Raw genomic sequence first — 21,595 nt, 5'->3', positions numbered from 1 at the left:
TTGTTTACCTATCTGCCAAACTGGACACCCACATTTAGGGAGGGCAGAATATGCAGAATGGCAAAGAGAATAAATTGACATGTCCTGCATTTCTTAGTTATTTTAATTTTTACTTAAAAAGCAAAAAATATACTTTCAATACATTTTGATGATCTGATTGTTGATTGTTTCAGTCAGTCTGAATAACAGACAGGGGGGCTAGTTCCCCTAAAAAGGGTTAGGTGTATTTTTGCAGTTGAAAAAAGGAACAGAGAACTTACAAAAGGCACAAAGCTTGAATGTATACAGTTTGGCTATGCCATATCATATTATCCATGATATATTGTAATAATTCCCCTTGGCGATAATAATTAGTCACACATGAGATACAGTAGTAGCAATACAGCCAAAAGGGTTTGCATATCCATGCTTGTCATAACATGAAAATGTCACATGAGCACACAAACACAATAAGCACAGTGGAATGTTAAGACTAAAGACACATTGTCAAGCCAAACTTTTGATAGGAACAGATTTAGGCAAATGACTAAAAAAATGGATCTTAGATGCTGCTTTGAAGCTCAATGTATTCTCGCCATCTTTACATCTGTCCTGCATGTGGAATATGGCTAAATCAGGGCAATGCCCCCCTGAGTTCTCCTTGACTTTTCTGGGTCATGATGATAAGAGTCTGAGCTCCAAAAATGAGCCAAACCGTCATGTTGTGCATGGCTTCTAGCTTCCATGGGCTGTCACTTGTTTAAAAAAAAAAAAAAAGAAAAGAAAAGAAAGAAAGGTACGCTCCCCATCCAAAAAAAGGCATCACCTGGATTTAACTAACCAAATAGGTGAGAGCCTCCTACTGGATCATTACTGCATGGATGATTATTTTTCAGCTGGCAGTTATTTAACGCTAACTGATCCAGCTTCTCATTTCTTAAACAACCATGTTGGAAGACTCATCCTGTGGTCCTGGAAAAGATGTTATTATGTTTCAGAAGGGTCAAATAATTGGCATGCATCAAGCAAAGAAACCATCTAAAGAGATTGCTGAAACCACTAAAACTGGGTTAAGAACTGTCCAACTCATTATTAAAAACTGGAAGGATAGTGGGGAACCATCATCATCTACCATCATCAACACAAGATCTTGGTGAAAAATGAATGCAACTCTGGACAGGAATAAATGTTGTGACATTGCAGAAGCTTATCAAAACAATGGCACTGCAAATGCGTGCTTTAATCAAAGTTATAGATGGTCCAACAAACTATACAAGTGTGTGCACTTTTTTTTTTGTTTTTTTTTTAAAGCAATAAAAAAGGTCTCCTAAAGAATGTAATCTAACTGTGACAAAATTATTACAGTGATCTACGTCACTCCAAGTAGGATACCAGTGAAAATTTTGCTATGCCCAAGGATCTACTTGCACCTTAGCCAAATTTATTACTAGCTGATAACATCAGGAAGAAACCTTGCAAATGTTTGATCAATGCTTGATTCTTGGTTTTATGTTGATTAAATTCTAGTTATTGGTGTCACTTCAATTCAGAATCAAGTCCTGATACGCAATTGATTCTTGATTCAATAAATGGGAAACTTTTAAGGCTGATAAGAGCAATTAAGGGTTTAGTATTTGTTGCTGGTTATTGGTCTACATGTATGTCTGATGGAATAATGGAAATGATCTGTGGTGTTGAAACTAATATTATGTGTCCAGAAGTAAAGAAAAAAAACAATTATTTTTATTTATATTTATTTAAAGTTTTAAGTGATGTAGTGTGTTGGTTGGTGTCTGTGTGTTGGCGTACTTTGTATTTACGTTTTGATGGTAAAAGTTTTAAATCATTTAGATATTTAATTCAAATGTGAAATTTGTTTTTCAGAATATGTGAACTGATTCAGAATCTCAGAATATATACTGTATCATATGACAGGATTTCTATGAATCAATTTGTTCCCCCATCCCTACTTTATATTGTGTAATTTTGGAAACATTACTAAGTCCCAACATTGTGTTAGAACAAACAGCATTCATACAACGTGACCATTCGTGGTGCCACAAAGTGGTTTAGATGAGCTGTGTTTGATGCAGGAATAGATGGCAGCACCTCCTCTCTGCTGCCTACACTTAGTGTTTTCTTGTAAATGGAAAATGTGCACCACCTGCTACAGTAGAGCAAGCCAGCAGCCTCTAAGCCAGGCCCAGACACACATCTCCTGGTCTTCAGAGTGTGTAGGCGGACAAACTCCTTTCCATGTCTCCTTACATGTGTTTGAACTTCAGTGCCTCCTTCTCTGGGCAGCATTCTTCCTATGCATGCCTCAATCACCTTTTTACAGAGAGGGAGATATATCATCATCACCTCTGGCCCCTAACCTTGAACCACAATGCAACCTGGAAGATCACTGGTGAGAGAGGGCGGAAGGCAGAGAGAGAGAGGGGCATACAGTAAAAGGAAAAAACTAAGTGAAGGCAGAATAAAAGGTACAACAAAGAGATTGTGAGGGAACAGTGGCACTATGCAGTATCCTTAAAAAAACTGAAATGTTAAAACAAACATCATTATGCAACTGCTACTGTGGGATTTGGTTGCATAAAAAGTCAAAGACAGAGGAGGCAAAATCACAGTTGTTATGTGCTATCTGCTGTAAAGCCCAGATCTGAGGAAAGAGTGGGAGCGAGTTTTCCACCCTCTTAAAAATGACACCTTGTTGTATTGCAGACAGATGGCCTGATATCATCAATCCTGACCGGTTTTTCCCAGTATTTTCTTCCAAATGCACAACCCTACACTGGACCGACAGGGCCCTGTTGCTTGCCATCTGCTTACCATGTTTGTCACCAGAGCATGTACTTCCCGTTTGAGATCTCTCCTGTTGGAGACACTCTTGCATACTCACTCTGACAGTCCTGTCAAAGACAGACATCTTTTTTATATAGCTTTAATTATATGATTGTACCTCAGGAGTAAATCAGTATTGACATCTCAAATTAGGAAAAAAACAACTGTGTTGCTCAATCTTTTCATCTGGGAGTTCCCCAAAATTGTTTTATTTCAAGCAGAAATAATTGTCAGTCTCTGGGTAATGCAAAATAGTTTTTGAATCAAGACTGAGCAGTTGTTAGATGTTTGTTTTGCTAATGCTTCCCTGTGAATTTCTTACACAGCCCAGCAGAAATCCCATCTCTACCGATCATCCAGCCAGCAAAAGAAATTACAGTCAATTTGTCAAATGGAACCAAAATCTAATCCGTTTGTTTAATGATACGAGGCCCTTTCTACGGGGCCCACTAAACAGCTTGTTTAAAAGTCTCTGTGCCTTCATGGCTTATCACATCCAACATTTTAATACCCCAAAGAACATATCTATCAGCTTCAGAGATGCCATTAACATGGTCTTAGTATATTACTATTATAGAATCACTGTATATTATTCATATATAATCATCAGGAAAAAGAAAATCACATCATTTATCATCAGATGTGGGCAGTATTATGACACATGATGAGACAATATAAATCTGTCAACCATCCATAGACCATTCACATACCATGCTAAATATTAATTTAATGTCTTAAATGCTTGATTGTATTTGACAATGTGGCAATGCTGCATTGTAGACTGGATTTAATGGATTTGATTTACTCTATGATTAGACAAAAATGGCTTCCTCATTTGGCTTGTGTTTTGGTCATTTGCCTACTTACAATAACATGTACTACATATCACAAGGTATATCAGTATAACAACACAAAAAAAGTAAAAAAAAAAAACAAACAAAAAACATCAAGCTTCGAAATATGAAAACTAAGGCAATTAATTGGAATTAATTTAAAATAAACCCATGCCATGTCCTGAATTGCGATGTTGAATTAAATTAGTCCCATTCACTGGAAGTACCTTTGTTGCTAAATTTGATGGAGTGAATGTGGTAAGGTAGCTGCATTTTACAATTGAAGCCCAGATGATTTTCCCATCGATGGGCAAAAAACCAAAAATCCTCCACAAATTTCTTAACTTATTAGATATTTAGAGTGCTATCTTATGCTGTCATGATTTCTTATTACTCTTTACTGTAAGCTATTTAGCTTCATTTAGCCTTTACAAAGAGAGAAAAGACAGATAAAAAATATAAATACTTTGTTGCTTAATCTAACTGCAGTTTTTAGGTATGTCTACATTACTGAAGTATTACAAGCTTCTACTTTTACCCCCTACATTTTAACACAAATATATGTACTACTTTCTCCAAACAGGGCCATTAGTTAAATCTTTATGCATCTGAGAAGTGAATTATTGATTATTGTTATTTTGCACCAATGTGCAGCTGTTATCCACTTGCACAAACAGCTGCTACTGACTAGCAGCTATGTAAAGAATGCTTACCTCACCAACCAAGCACTTTTCTTACAACAGCTTAGATATCCTTACTAGCTAAGCTGCTATAGGTATTTGAAGAGTTTGTATCATGATTGGCAGAGAGTTGACAATGTTGAGAACAATAACACTTTTGATTAGGGGTGTCAAACTCAATTGCAAACTCAAAACACACTTTAGGTTGCGGGCCGAACAGGATAAACATTTATTGAACACACTAAAACTTTTGAAACTTAACTTTTTTGAACATAAACCTTAAATAACTTATAATATTTTGCTCTCTATAAAAATATATCCTGTCTAAATTATACGTTAGAAATAAAGTAAACATTAAAAGAACAAACATTCAAATTTCTTTAATCTTATGTCATTTTATATAAAAAATAAACTTGAATTTTAAATATCCCAAAAGATTTTGCTTTCCATAAAAATATAACCTGTAAAAATTATACAAATTCATAATATGAACATGCTGCATAACAAAACCTGGAAATATAAATAAAATTTGTGCTTTTCAGCAATAACAAATCAAATCATTCAGTTGTCTTTTCTCTTATGTCATTTTATCAGAGCTGCATCTTTTTTTGTCAACAAGTTTGTTTATGTTTGGTTTGAGGTTCTGTGTTGTGGAGATTCTTAGGATGGACTGCAGGTTCTCACCAGTGAGACGACTCCTGTGTGCTGTTTTGTTAGTCTTCATCACTAAGAAGGGTTTCTCTCTTAGATTTGTGCTACCACACATGAACAAGGTTCGAGCCGCATGTGGACGGAGCTGGGACATTTCTGCAGGAACAGAAGCTCAATCAGCTCCATCTGAATCTGCAAAGGTGCAGTTTCCACACAGACGGTAAATGGGTTGTGAAGCAACTCTAAATTATTTTCTTGTTTGTCAAAGTCACCCAAGCGCCGTGAGAACTCAGTTTATCAGCAAAGTGCGTATTTGGGAACACCGCTGTAACGATATGGTTCAACATTACTTGGCATCCTGAGGACTAGCTTCGCAATAACTTACAGCATCATAAGCTAGATTTGATTAATGTGGAATGTGTTCGGCAAAGCAGCTGAAGCGCTGCATTATGGGATCTGTAGTTTATTGTGTTACCAGCGCTTCATATCGCCGGGCCATTAATAAGAATAATATAGAAATGATCTTTGACACATATGCTTTAGATAGACACAAGTACTGCAGTATATTAGTGACAATGGATTTTAAGAGTAAACGACATGGCCTGTTGTTATTATAACGTGCACATGTTAAATTAAAACAGATGAACGGATACAAATTTTCCCACATCCTGAACAGTGTGAATAAAAGAGACAACCATTTCACAAATGGTTTAACAGTGTCCCCCCTCTGTATTCAATTTCCAAGTCATCCTTCCTGGAGTTCTGCCTAGATCAAGTATCATCAATTCATTCTGCTGAGATGAGTAACAGCCTGAGAGCATCAAAAACCTCTATGCTGATAGAAAGATTGATTCACAGCTAAGGCAAACATCTCTTAATAGAAATGATCACTAAATAACTGAACGTCAGAGAAAGATCTAAATAATATTTTGTGCAACCCATTTACAGTCTATGTGTATCCTAAAATAGAGGATGTATATACTGTACTACAATGCAGAGTGCAAGTCAGCCAGTATATCATGAGCAAGCATACATTGATTTCAGTGAAACAGTTTGGCACACTACTTTAACATGACTCAGAAAAGCACTAATAGCATCTTCTCGCATACTACGCGTATCTATCCATTGCCATCACGTATACCCTAGTGGTGTTGCAGTATGTATATAGTATGTACAGTATATGTTGACAGTTAGAAGTGGTGATTGTAATGAACAACCCTATCTTACTTTGACCCTGTGCCAGACAATGAAGGGCAACAGCCTGGTATGTCCACAGGTGGAACCACCACCCTACTGCTACCACCCACACAGACTGTCACACTCTTAAGCAATAGTCACTGCCATGACGCATTGGGAGACTGGACAAAACTGCACCTGGTGTATCTGATGCTCTAAAAGACAAAATAATCTGCAGATATTATAATATTTCTGCAAAAAGCAAGATACATGATATTTAATTCCACACCTGCCAAAGGTTAATGTGTGACTAGGTATAATAAAGAGCTGTATTCACTGCTACATATCCTTGCTACAGTACAGAAAACAAGAATGAGCAGCTTAGTGGTGCATTTAACCCTTAATTACATATAATTGACATCAATTTCCTTCGATTCAAACTGTGGAGAAATAAGAGGAAAAGATACAGGCGTCACATTTTGTGCTGCACACATCCAGACTCCTAACATTTTGCCCTGTGAAACAGATGTCACACTGATTGTGTGTGTTTTACATTTATATGACTGTGAACAATGACTATCAGATGCAGTCACTGCACACTTTGAACAGGAGAAGAGACGCACAGCCACACCCCAGCATTTTGCCAGGTGCATGACGGATAGTGACCTAGGTATGAGAAGGAGCTGAGGTGCTATGGAGATCCACAGCTGGTGTGACAGACACATAGACAAAGGCGCTGATCTCTGTGCCACAGTAGCTGGAGGGAGGCCTTAATGAAGAGGTAGCAGCTGAGGAAGATAGGCTCATCTTGGCTGTCAGAGCCAAGGCAGTGGCCCATTAGTGGTGGGCTGCCAACAGGAGAGGCCTCGCTGACAAGGTGTGACTAGGGACAGGCACAAGACGACAGCTAGTACTGGCTAATTATTGTTAGGTGCTAGCAAGAAAAGTAAAAGAGAAGAAAACCAGAAGAAGGCACAAGACAGGATGGAAAAATGGGCAATTTGAGGGAGGGAACAACAGCAAAAGGCGTGTGTCATGCCATCTATGTCTACAAGGTGTAATATTGGAAGCCTTACCTGCAGGCATACATTTCCTTTAAATAGGACAGTTGTCAAGAGCCAAATAAATCATGGAACAGGGGAGCTTCTTTAGTGTGAAAATAAGATTTTTGTTAAATGTGTAGCTTGCCTAAAAAGTATAGATTACTTTATTAAGTGTTTTCCACAGAATTACATTCCATTTGTGTCAATAGACTGACAGCAATAGCTATTTAGAGACAGACCGGCTGTCAAGTGTGTGTGTGTGTGTTGGAGAAAGCAATGCAGCTCTACAAGAAAACAAGATTTCAAGTATTGATATTTTGGTAGTTCACTATAAATAACTAAATGTATAAGAAACAATGGTATGTCTTAACAATGATCACTTGAGTACTGATGCAAATATACAACAAATGTTTCCTTCTGTGTAGGCATGTGTGTGAATACATGTACGTGTATGAGGAAGAGTAACTCTGCTTATTAGTGGGCCTCCTGTTGGTGTTCAAAGGCTAATCTATTTGAAGTTAATCCCTCTATCCCCCCCAAAGACCACAATTCAAAGGAGACACACAAGAGAAAAAAAACAAGTAGTTTGGTCCAGAAACCACAAGGTCACAGTGTTCCAACCACAGCCTTCTTTACATTAGCGTGAGGATGGAGCAGCACATGTACTGTACGTAATGTACATGCCATTAGCATCTCCTCCTACTCAGCTGTAAACTGCACAAAAGCATGTCATGTCACCGTCAATGTAGCATCACAGGACACTGTAGTTGCTGCATGCTTTTTATCAGACAGCAGAATACAATGAAAAAGAGATAATAGGATATAATGTGTTCCTTAACTAGACAGAACAGAGTTTAAAATCAATTATATTTTCACTTTTTTAAGAATGAATGAAGATGAATTACTTAAAATTAATGGTAACCACAACTACATAGTGGCATACTACTCTCTAATAAAAGCATAAGACGGCTGTAAATGTCATTGTGCTCCATTAAGAAGTCCTTTGTCTGTGTTGCTGTGGCCTTCAGAGCCTAATGGTCTTTGTAGTCTTTGGCAGGTCATTTCTTTTAAGAGGGACTTCTCTCTCTTTTGTGTCCCTCGAGGCTACTGAACACAGGAATAAGGTTATGTATAGTAAGTAGTAAAAAGTCAATCAGGAGAACCAATCGGACTGACAGGATTAGGCCAAAGACAGCATTGCAGTCTCGCTTCTTAATAACTCACACAGAAAGACAAACCTACATGCACACCCAAAGATATACAGCATCAGGGACAGATATGTCCTTGGGAAGTGTGCATGTAAAATGGTCAGATTTTCTTGATTTAAATTTAAAACACGGGCAATTCAGAATGTACTGACCCAGTTACCCTCAAGTTAGTTAAGAAAAATAAACTGGTCCTTAAACTAGTTGTTGAGAGAGAGTTGCCATTTAAGAAAACAGCACATGTCCAATATCCACACGAGGTCCCAGGGGTAGCAGCATGACCAGATGAAATGAGATGACAAACACTGAAGGCCCTGATGGCTGAGTGCCTGCAGAGACCAACGCATCAATGTGTGCATTTTTGTGTTTACTGCAGAGTGTGTGTGTGTGTGGCTTTCTTGTGTATGCTCCCTCAAGAATCAGCCTTCCATTGCACTCGCACCTCCCCATGGGTAAGTGTGGGGTCCCGCTTGCACTCCCTAGCATTCCCACGCTTTGGCCGACGCTCTTTGACATAACTAACGTAAACAGATGTTGCACCGTGACAGGAAGTGGTGGACTTCTGAGCGGCTGATGGAAAAGAAGCTGTTCAAGAACAGTGAGAAGGTTACAGTACGGCAGGAAGCAGCAAAAAATCTGTCCCAGGAGAGCATTTGTGTAAGGGGTGTGTTGGGGACTGAAGAAACTGCATGGACAATTTCTAACCCTACAGTATGTTCACAGTTAGGCAGCCGACTTCACCTAGATAAGCTTTACATGTCTAAACTTAGCAACCCACAGTAATACGAGGACTGTGAATGACTAGCAGAGTACAGGGCTCATATCTAACCAAAGCAGATGGATTGACTTCCATCTGATCGTAGCTTTATATTACTACCGAGCTACTATCAAACTGCTGTAAACTACTAGCACACACATCAGTCCCTACTATCTAAAGCTAAAGAGGTCATAATTTGTCTCCTTTTCCCTGTCATTTTGTGTTTTATACTTGTTTTATTTTATCAGATGGCATTTATACACCCTCCTGTAAACGACACCTGCCGTTTACGAATGCCAATCAATACAACACCAGATGTATACAGAGAGTGTGTGGAGACGCAGCACTGCTGAGTGCTGTTTATTTCCTTGTGTGTATACGAACATCGTTTTACACAGCAACTAAACTGCCAGTGTGCGTTGCTGATTTCTTACTTCACTGGTGTAAACAGATGCTGTACAGGATGACATTCATATGCATCACACAACGCAGCAGGACCGCATTCAGCAGTGCCATACCAGGTACTGTGTGTGGTTGTTCAAACAACTAATATTTTATGATAAAATAGTGTTATAAACAGCTCATAAAACACAAATACCAACACACTGACCTTTCACCATGGCTATTATTTAAAAAAAAAAGCTGACCAACTGCTCCCAGTGCTGTGTGGGTGGAGAACTGATATAATTTCTCACTAATGTATGTAAATAACGTTGTCAAAGTGCTGTAGAATAAAGTTACATTTTTAATGCAGCTGTGGAAGTCCTTCACTCTGTTAAACAATAAAACTGATCAGCAGTCAATTAAACACCAAATTTAAACTCCACTAAATAATGGAAACAAAAACCTTCTCTGATGCCAAGAGTGTCAGTAATAAACTACACTATATCTTTGCCTTTTCTGTGACATGGAAGTTTTGGACAAGCATCAATCATAGATCGTCATCTTTCATGTCTTACCAAATAAGTATCTTAACCAGCTTCATGAAGCGGTCATCTTGAATGCTTATCAACTAAAATGAGTGCTTTGTGCTGAAACCATCGATTGTGTCTGGATATTGTTGATAGACAACATTGACCATATTCAGTTACTTAAATTATGATTGGCGTTACCTCTGCTGCAGATGATAAATTAATTAATTACCAGCATCAGATATTACCAATTAGCAGTACTTCGGATTCACAGTTCAAGTAGAAGATATATCTATATATGATCTGTCCCTAGGGGACAGTGAGAATCAGGCTTCCACAGTCAAACTAGTACAAAAAAAAAACCTGATTACAGGGAAGTAAAAGAAAAGCAGCTGAAAGTGCTCAGCATGTCTGGGAGGTTCTTCAAGAACTGCAGATGACAACTTAACGATGCCAGCGGAGAGAATGCCAGGAGTGTGCAGAGCTGTTATTAAAGCAAAAGGTGACTACTTCTATGACTGACGTAAAAGAAATATTGGAAAACTGTGGGTGGCTGCAAGGTGTACAGGTGTAATGATGTAATGCTTTCCCCAGATATTAGACTAAAGTCCAGAAACTGAAATGTTGTGAATGAATCAATACTACAGCCTAAGCGAGACAGTAGCTTCATGTTTTTGGGATACTAGTGTTTTCCTCCAATTCACCTGTCACATATTCAGGTGTGCAGAGGTCTTATTTTCTTTTTTTTGTACTTTGATAAATCTAAAATATAAAACATATTTTGCTCCATTTACATTTTTCCTTAATATATAATTCTATGTGTGTCATCAGTACAGAGGAGATTAGTAAGAGGTGGTGCCTAACATCAGATTAACATCATTCCTTTTTTGCTGCACTATGTTCACAGCTGTGTGTAGAGGATCACTCCATGCCTCTAGGTGTCAAAATCACAGAAGCAATAATAGTTGTCATAAGTGTCAACTGGGAAAAAAAAAAATTCTGACAAGCAAGACTTTTTGTCAGAAGGTCACAAAGCTCCACAGATGCTGTGTCGATTGGCTTCCACAATAACATAACACACGGGATGGAGCAATAAAGTGTTTTACCAAGTGCTAACACAAATCAAGCCATTAGTGAAATGATATTGTGTAAGTTGCAACTGTAACCAATAATAACAATGATCTCAAATATGAGCAGTGCCATTAAGAGAAGAACTTGTGGTTACACTTATAGACAATTAGCATGTTTAAATTTTACACATTGTATTGCTTGTTGCTCACAAGCAGACAGTTGGTTTGACTCGACTATTGTATATATGTACATGCATGGAGGGAAAAACTAATTTGGTGTTTTGACAGTATTGTTATACAGATAGTACCAAAAACTCAACACACACACACACACAATATGCTGTAATGAAAGTCATGCACAAATGAAGCCACTTCAGCACTAATGGACCTGTATGAGGATGGAAGAGGATACATTTACATTTCCTCTAGCACTGAGGCTATACTTTATCTTCAACTGCTGCTCATCAATCTCAATGAGTGTTAAACGTAGGAGGTGGTGAAGATGGGCTTCTGTTCTTCTCCCCTTATGATCTGGGCACTAATCTAATACCAAGTGAGCATGAATCCAAGTGACACTGGGACTGAGGCCAAAGCAGACTGACCTGTGGTCAACCCCAGGCAGAAAAACTAAAATATAAAAGGAAGGACCACATCTCACCTTCTATGCAATTTTCTTCTCAAACCAAATCCTTTATATAGATGGAAATCACCACATGGGAAGAAAAACATATTTACAAAAAAAAACACAAAGGAACAAAAGCAGGAGCAGCTTATTGTGTCAATATGTCTTATCATATCAACATAATATACTTTCCAGTGCATGTAAGGTTGGACTTGAAAAAAGCTATTTAAATAGATCAGATGACAGCAGTCCACTGTAACATTTAATACCAGCCACTCCATTAGCGCTAGACTAGCTCTGTTCTGGAGCAATCTGGAGCAAATCGTAGAGGGACTGAATGGAAGTGCAGGATGCCTGCTGCAGGGAGGAGATAAAAGTACACGTGCTGGATCCTCTGGGCCTGCCAGCTTCCATCCCACTTTTGCACAACTGCCTGCTGATGTTTGGCATGTAAAGCAGGGAAGTAAGAGAGTTACTGAGTGAAAATCTGCATCTACTTTATATGATGCGCTCAGGCCAGAAAAGGTCCTTCACAAACACACCACACAGTGTGGCAAAGAGCGTGTGAACATGCAGTAAGTGTGGAACAGGCAAAGAAATGCACGGGCTTGAGTATCGACAGCCATATTCATATTCATGGATGTCTACAGGCATTCAGAGTGAAAGGAGAGGAAAACTGTAGTGAATCAGATAGTGGAGTCTGGGGACAGAGAGAAAAAGCTGGATGAAATATTAATGGGAATGAAATATTAACATTATTCTTCTATTGAACTGTGAAGTTTTGGGATTGCAGTGTTTTTGGAGCAGCATATTTACTACTCCTTAAACCAGAAGAAATCCTAAAGTGCAATAAGAAGGCTGTCAAGCAGTCTGTCCAAACTTTTTATACACATGTCCCCCCTTTAAATAGCTTCTTATGAAACATACAGAGCCTTGAGTTACAGGCAGTGAAGGAAAAACTATTTTTCCACTGATGTGTTGTGTAATTTTAGTCGGTCAGCCATTTCCATCATGGAACACAAACACACACCGCAAAGTGGACACACACACTCAACCTTACTGAAAAGTACTGTAGCCATGTACAAGACACCAACACAGAAACAACCACAGATGAAACATCTTTAATTCTCCGATCCGATTTGCATCTCACTGATGCTCTCAATAATACTTCAATGAGGAGGCAGTGTGTAGGGGTAGGTGTCCTCAATAATACTAAATTATAATTGGTTTTCCCCTTGACCTTCAGTTTGTTCTATGTTAGCGGGTTTCCACTGGAATATCATCAGAATCGGAAATCATCCCACCGAGTGCATTAGTTATATATAAAGCTCATCATGCCACTATCATCATGTGTGATCCATCACATGTGGACCTTGTAACAATAATTTGTCAACAGTCAGAAACAAGGGCTGTGACAATTACATTCAAGTGCTGAATTTCGGTTGTTTGAACCGACATGTCATTAAATTGTGTAACTACTCAATGTTTAACAATAAAAGGAATAACAATGTGTAATTAAGAAAGGCATTTCTCAAATTTCAGCATCTGAAACTAGTGAATGTTTCTGCACAACTACTTCATAAATTGCTTGTCAAATCTGTCCATTCATTTTCTATCAATTCCAAGATTATGGTTTTTAAATCACTTCTAAATCTATAATCTAGGATCTGAAATGCTTTGAGAACTAAGTGGAGCATCTGCCTGGTGAAGTTTAATTATTAAACTGTCACCATCAGAATACCAATACCTGATGTCTTTTCTGGGGGCTTTAATGATTAGTTTATCAGGTAGCCATACCACTGTGACAGATGCCCCCCTCTTCTTTACTGAAGGCTGTCAAGTACCAGGACGGCCAGTGGCAATAATTGCACCTGACAAACGAGCCTCGACAAAGGAACGGAGGGTGGTCAACCTCTTACTGATCTGACAGTGCAACTTAATTGAAACTATCAATCAGGGCCACTATCCTCTATCTCTTCTTTTATTATTTCCTGCATAATCCATTTCTCTCACTCACAGTTGCAAGAATTTATCTCCTCTTTGTCTGTCTCGATGCCTCTCCTGCTCCCTTATGTACACACACATTAAGACCTATGTACATGTGCAAAATCAATACAAAAATATTGCCTCTCTCTGCTGCCTCTCTATCCTCATCATTCCCCCTCCAGTACACAAACATATTACTTGTTTATTACATCGTGGCAGAGCTAATTAATATCATTAATATCACATTGCAGCATTTTGTTTTTTACCCTTAACAGCCTGCCTCTCTAACTCTGCAGCAGGTTGTACATTTAGTGCAGTGGCATCTTAGGTCTCTGTACAAAAACGTAGCAGAACCTTTTTTAAAATCACTACAGCCCCACACAGAATGTCAGTGACAGGGAGGGGAGGATAGAGTCAGAACAAAAGGAAATACCTCCCCTCGCTGGAGAGAAAAGGGTTAAGCCTATTACAGAAGACCAATCAGGACTGGGGGAGCACTGCAAACCTCTGCAGTAAGAGAGAGAGAGAGAGTGAGAGAGGGAATGAGGGAGCGAGGGCGAGTGAGGAGAGAAGAGCGGGAGATAGAGAGATACCAGGAGTGCGATGGTTTGCACTCCTCTCCACACAGTTAGGAAGGGAGAGAGCGCAACAGAGAGTTTGTAAACCAAGGGGGATTCACACACCAGTAAACATGGATGGATGAGAAAAAGAGGGACAAAAGGGAGAAAAAGAAGAATCCCAGCAACATCCCTGTCAGGACTCACCGCTGTGGACTTGTTTTTCTGTATCCGGGACCCAGGAAGGAAAGATCTGTCAGTGGCGTGACCCTTGTACGGTCATCATTTAATCCTAGTTCTTGGATTACTGCAATAAAGAACAGAAGATAAATCCGCATTTTATATCATTCCACCTAGACTGTTGGAGAGGTGGAAGAAGAGTGTGGTGGAAGGACCAGCTCCACAGCATCTATGTTTACGCTGCATGGTAAGCTTGGCTCTTTTGATGGGGCACTCTACTTATTGGTTTGACTTACAGCACTCAGCTGACTAAAATATATGCGACAGCAAACTTGCAAACCAAAACAAATAAATATGACTAGAAACTAATATTATTTTCTGAATAACGTTAATTAAAACATATTGTACAACATACAATTTATGATTAAGGTTAAAGTGAAACCCATCATTAAATGGCTAAAATGCCTTCAGTATTGCAATAACAAGTAGTTGAGAATGTGAATATCACATCCTGAAAGGCGTCTTAAACATAATTTATGCATTAGTATGCCTGTATATTCCCATATTGTGAGCACATCATTGATGTCTTACAAGTACAACTACGCATGCATTGCAAACTGTAACTCTGTTACTAAAAATTTGAAATAAAGCTTTTCAGTTTAAAACTGTATATGAAATGTGCATGATGCTCTCTCATGTCTGTTTTATACTACTATACTCATTGCTCACTTGAGGCATGGTCAACTATGGCATACCTCACCAAAACAACCTTGACGAAACGAAATTACACAGAGCACATTTGTGACATAAGAGGCGGCATCTGTGTATTTATGACAAGGAAGGAAGAGGAAGGACGCAAGCAAGTCTGTGCTATTATGCCACAAGTGGCGTACACAATTTAGCTACATTTTCAGTAATAATACATTAGGAATTTACAATTTAAACAACAAGAATGACAAAATACTACAACTGTTACATCTGAAACACTGCTGCCATGTGAAATACTAGTCGCTTTTGTACAAGCCCCCCGTGCGGAGAAAACATTAAAAGTGCATCAGGCAATGCACAGAAACATGACAGACATCATAGGCTTGTTGCTATGCTAATAAGAGTTTCCTTGACGCCTCTCTACTGAGAGTGTGCCTATTTTCACTAGTGCCGCCTCCATGCTTCCCCCATCCTTTCAAATCCACTATCCTCTCCTTTCTCTCTCTCTCTCTTCAGGTTACTGTGATCGAAAGATGTGGGACTGAAGGACAGACAGATGATGCCTTATGCAGCTCCTGCTTCCTCAAGTCCAATTACTGTCTGGAATCTTTTAGAAAATCTACAAGGTTTAGTCTTAGTCTGATGAACTCACTTCCACTACCTCATGAGGATGACCTTATGATTTTTTTAACCAAACCCCCTCCCCAGAACACATAAATACTGGTGATCACAAATGTTACATAGATCACACATGTCATGATGATTGGAGACACATGCACTCGATTAATCTTCTCCATTCACGCCATGGTCAGTGACTGAGGGTTCAGCATGTCAAGGGCCAAACTGGAGACCTGCGTTCGATTTACAAGTCAATGGTGGCTGGAGCCAGGAGTACAGAGACTGATGAGAAAGGAGGAGAGTGAAGGCCTGTTCCATTAGGGCTCCCAAGGGAGATATGGGCCTGGACACCGTGCTGGTGCACTGATCCCGTCTGGCCAGATTCTGGACATTACTATGGTGTACACTGGGGAATCTACACAGCTGACGGCCTCTTGGAGTACATATTATTGGATACTAACTATTATTTAATATTTATAGACCAGACTATTATCTTCTCATTGGTGACAAAAAAAGAAAAAGGTTTTGGATCTTACTATGAGCGGCACATTCCAGCTGTGTGCAGGGGAAAGAGTCTGTGTTTCTTTGTTTTTTTGGGTTGGCTGTGTCTCTCCTGCCTGGGAATATCATAAGATTATAAACAGGAGGTGGCTCCGACATCTTATCCCTGTTCCACTCATCTATCAGTGCTCCCACCACCACTAAAGCAAACGGACTAGAGATCTGAGACAAAGTCTGTAGAGGACATTAGCCTTTTTTCTCTAACTCCACTGTATGCAGGTGTCTGCTTCCTTAGCTTTCTTGCTATTGAGGTGAGGAAGAAAAAGCTGCCAACTATAGACAGGTTTTGGCAAGACAGACAGGTGCTTTTCTGGCTGTCAGCCTCTCTGGGAGGGACAAACAGTGAAAGGAAAAGACTCGCTGGAAGGCTCTGCTGGAGCGGAAACACTTCCACCAGCTATGTTTGGATGTGATGACCGTCTCTGTGGATCCGATGTGGACTCTATGGCCTGATTATACAGCCCTGATATTCAGATAGTGCTGGAGGGAAGGGTAAATATTGCAAAACATGTTTTTCTCCATGTCAGTGTTATTCAGATTGGATTATCAACTGTAAGAAAGGGACAGATGACTTTCATATTGCATGTGCTAAATATTTATATATTAATCCTATGTCACTGGTGCTTTATCTGTTAATGCCTTCATCCTTCTTCATGTTCTCTGGTCCATATGCATTGTGTAAATAGTAAATTATAACACATTAAAACTATTTAAGTTTCAATTAAAGCCACAGCTGATTCACATTGTATGCAAAGCTATTACTATGAAGAAATTCTGTTACTAGTAAGTCATGACATTCATATAGTAATAAAACGTTCTGCAGGATATGGCATGAAGGTGTAATTATTATTTGATTACTGGCACCATTACATCTGACAAGACTTCTCCAATGTGTGGTAATTCCAGCTTTCTAGAGTGCTCAAAAACTAAACTCTTATTTTCTTGTTCATAAATTCTGTCTTTGTTTCTTGCAGGATAATGCAGATCCTTCCCTACCTGAAACAAGAAGCTACCATGAGCAACGTCACAGTCACAGACAACACTGAACCTATCAGCCGTACCATGAGTCCGGCAACGCCCAGCCTGTATCCCTATCCTGTTAGTTTTCAAGTCTCCTTGACTGGCTTCCTCATGCTAGAAATCCTACTGGGCCTGAGCTCTAACCTCACTGTGCTTGCCCTCTACTGCATGAAGTCGAACCTCATTAGTTCTGTTAGCAACATTGTCACTATGAACCTTCATGTGTTGGACGTACTGGTTTGTGTGTGCTGCATTCCACTCACCATTGTGGTGGTGCTGCTCTCCCTGGATGAAGACACTGCCCTTGTCTGCTGCTTCCATGAAGCCTGTGTCTCCTTCGCTAGTGTCGCCACTGCTGCTAATGTGCTTGCCATCACCCTTGATCGCTATGACATCTCTGTCAAGCCAGCCAACCGGGTGCTGACAATGGGCCGTGCCCTGGCTTTGCTGGCTGCCATTTGGGTACTGTCTTTTGTTAGTTTCCTTGTACCCTTTATTGAGGTGGGTTTCTTCGCCCAGGGTCACGCTGAGCTGAACCAAACAATAGTGGAAAATGTGGTCCATGTAAACCAGTACTATACAGAACTTGGCCTCTATTACCACTTGCTTGCTCAGATACCTATTTTCTTCTTCACTGCGGTTGTTATGCTCATTACCTACTCAAAGATCCTGCAGGCACTCAATATTCGTATTGGCACACGTTTCCACGCTTCACAGAAGAAGAAAGCTCGCAGGAAAAAGCGCCCATCCATGACAGCTATGACAACACAGCAAGAAGCCACAGATGGATCCCAGAGCAGTGGCAGCCGTAACCCTACACTGGGCATGCGCACCTCTGTGTCTGTCATCATCGCCTTGCGAAGGGCTGTTAAACGCCACAGAGAAAGGCGAGAGCGTCAAAAAAGGGTTTTCAGGATGTCCCTTCTGATTGTGTCTACTTTCCTTTTGTGCTGGACACCCATCACAGTACTAAACACAGTCATCCTAAGTGTGGGCCCCAGTGACCTAATGGTCAGGTTAAGACTGGGCTTCCTGGTCATGGCTTATGGGACTACAATCTTTCATCCTCTACTCTACGCTTTTACTAGACAGAAGTTCCAGAAAGTCTTGAAAAGCAAGATGAAGAAGCGAGTGGTATCCATCATTGAGGCTGATCCTACCCCTAATAATGCTATTATCCACAACTCCTGGATCGACCCAAAAAGGAACAAAAAAGTGACATTTGAGGACAAAGATGCCAGACAGAAGTGTCTGTCTTCTGAGGATGTCGAGTGAACATATTTTCTTTATATATACAGTCACTATAAGCAGCTAAAACAGACTTTCAGGTCATGATGAAAAAGGGAAAATGTTAATCCAAAGCAGTAATGTAAAAACTATGTGTAATAGAATGTACAAAAAACAAGAAATGGATAATTTATTACTATTTATTGAAAACAAAAGTAGGTTTCATAGACATATCATACACTGTACTGTACTGTAGATCTTGCATGGCTTTGCAAAATACAGTACTTTGTATATATACATAATACACAGAATAGAGTAAACAAGGTATATAAATAGAAAAAAGTAGGAATTGTTATGTATATGTATATTTATAATAAATTTCATGTTCATTCACCTAACGCAGTAAAATACTTCCTACTGTCCTCTCCCCCCAAGTAAAGTGTATATGATACTTTAACAGCTGTGAGATTACTCCCATTCATCACCATGTAACTTGCTCTGACAACAGACCCTGCAGTCCCCAGTGACCACTGACCTTATTGCTTGGGAGCCCTCGAAGTGAAGGCCCTTGCTGTGAAATGAGGCTACAGGTACTGAGATGCAGTAAAGACAAGGGCATGCAATAAAGACAAGAGTTAAAGAAGAACACTGACATTTCTCAGAACACCATGGTTCTCATCATCTTGTTTGACATAAACCAGATGTAATCAAAAGCTAGACTGTTTCACTTAAACAGTTACCTCTTTGAGCCAAATGGAAAATCTACTGTTGCCTTATTTTGGTATGATGAATGAAGCATGACTATATGGTGGGACAGGGTCTGCAAAAGGGAGAGCAAACACTGAACACAATAAAAAAAAGAATAACAAACAATGTTTTAATTCTGAAAGGGCAGAATCAGATGATGTTTTCATATAGAAGTTATTTAATGAAACTAAAGCAAATACTGAAAACGGTTGTGTTATCACATTGTTTGTTTTTAATAACACTAGCCTAAGAAAACTGCTCTCCAAATAAGCAAATCCATAACTGCAATACAGAACTACTGAAAAAATCTTAAAGATTAATAAAAGATTCTATTTACAATACACAATATCAGTTAATGAAGTTCTTCTTCCCTGCTTGTGTATGTCTACTAGTAGTGCGTGTCCTCCTTTGTTTGTCAAAGAACAAGACTGTGAAACTGTATTTCCCAAGTGGCCTTTGCTTGTAGATTAAAATGCAGTCAGCCTTTTATTTTTGGCTCAACTTGTCTATGAAGCAAGCTTCCTCTAAATAAGTAGGAATAATTTATTCATGCAGGTGAAGAACATTTCCAATTGTAAGAATCTTCGAGATCAAAAAGTGTCAGCTTATTACATTCAGACTCAATTTTAATACTGAAATTAGAAAGGGAATTAAAATATTCCTTAACATATAAAACCATGCTCAGCTAGCCTGGTGGCTTAGCCTACTTTACAATCACCAAGTCACAGATTACAGTCTGTTTAAGATGCATATCTATAAAATGTATTTACAACTTGCATAAAAGTACATACTCTGTATGCCACAATATATATCCAACACTGAGCTCATTATGTCTATGTTGTCTCAGGTACAGTAGAAAAGTGAACAGCCCTTTGGATCTTGAGAGCATGGGGCCGTTGGCTAACAGAACAATTACACAACCTCTATCGGATGCTTCAGGTTCTTTATGACTCTGCTGTAAACAGGCGGCGTGATGGGTGATGGTGGATGTCACGGTGCCTTGAGGGCATATGTGTGATTGTGCGGGGAGATGGGACCGCAGCCAGCAACAGATTAGCTGCCAGAAAGGGAAATTACCTGTGAGTTGAAACATTGACCTAGAGGACAAATGTGACCTCTTAATGTATATGAGTCCAATTTTAGTAGGAAAACTAGTGGAATATTGGTGAACAAATGTAAAGGCTTTAGACTCTGTTGTGTTACCACTATAAAGTAGACCTCTGCTTAAATGTCAGGTACTATTCTGAACTTCATCAATACTACTGAAAAAAATCATTTGAATTGATTACTTTCTAAAATTACCTCTCAAAAACCAATACTATTTACACCAACTAGAACAATTTGTTCTTGTCCACTATTTGTTTCCCATCCTTAGGTGCAGCTACACTGATCAAGACAGAAAAGATCTTTCAAGCACAACATAGCCTGACATTGTGACTGAACTGCCATTTTGTTAACACATTATTCAGACTGACATTCGCTTCTTGTTAGTAATTTTCTGTTTGGAGGGGGGTATGTTGCTCCTACTAATCACTGAGACTGATGCTTCTAATTCTCTTGATTTAATTTTCAGCTGACACAGAAGTTGCATGAGTATTTTTGTAGGAGCATCTAGCTTCAATGATATAATGTTAATAAATATAAAATGTTTTTCTTATCACTTGCTATTTTGTTGTGACTGTGAACACCAAACACCAACCAAACACAGTCTCTCTGCTTCTTGTATCTAATCCTTCATTAACAACAAAAAGAGAGAAGTCAAAATAAGAAATCAATTTATCCTTTGATCTCACAAGTACCAGTGGACCAATTTAAAAAAAAAAAGATAAACTTTTCCTAAATGTATGTATATATGGTTCCAATTGGAGAGTTGATTTCAGTCAGTTTCATTTACAGATTCATTATATCGATACACTGCCCCCTTTTTTTTTTTCTTTAATCAATGTTTTCTCTTATTGATTACACTATATGTGTTTGGATTGTGGCCCTGGCACACTTAGAAGATTTTATGAACCTTGTTCCCATCTATAAAAAGGGAAAAGCTACAGGAGCAACAACAGAGTTTTCAACAACAACAGAGACTTTCTCAGCTAAATTTTAAATCTCTACCAAAATATCATCCAAACTTTTAGAAATGATAAAAATAATGTGGTGGACAATAAACCTGAGGCTGCAGTTCTGACTCAAATTCACCATTATGATCAAAATTAATTCAATTTT

At 39.0% G+C, this 21,595-nt stretch overlaps 1 protein-coding gene across 1 annotated transcript; it reads left to right on the top strand.

Moving 5' to 3' along the window:
- Positions 1-14,622: 14,622 nt before the first annotated feature.
- On the top strand, positions 14,623-18,726 carry LOC113165927 (G-protein coupled receptor 22-like). Its single transcript, XM_026365737.1, has 3 exons — positions 14,623-14,741; positions 15,719-16,873; positions 17,356-18,726. The coding sequence occupies exon 3, from the start codon at positions 17,360-17,362 to the stop codon at positions 18,674-18,676; it is 1,317 nt and encodes a 438-aa protein (XP_026221522.1). The 5' UTR covers positions 14,623-14,741; positions 15,719-16,873; positions 17,356-17,359; the 3' UTR covers positions 18,677-18,726.
- The last annotated feature ends 2,869 nt before the right edge of the window (positions 18,727-21,595 follow it).

Source organism: Anabas testudineus, chromosome 6, assembly GCF_900324465.2.
Source record: "Anabas testudineus chromosome 6, fAnaTes1.2, whole genome shotgun sequence".
NCBI classification, from domain to species: Eukaryota; Metazoa; Chordata; class Actinopteri; order Anabantiformes; family Anabantidae; genus Anabas; species Anabas testudineus.
This window is presented reverse-complemented; position numbering and strand designations above follow the sequence as displayed.

Excerpts from the sequence above, each read along its gene's own strand:
- LOC113165927 (XM_026365737.1), top strand. The coding sequence starts at position 17,360 with ATGCAGATCCTTCCCTACCTGAAACAAGAAGCTACCATGAGCAACGTC.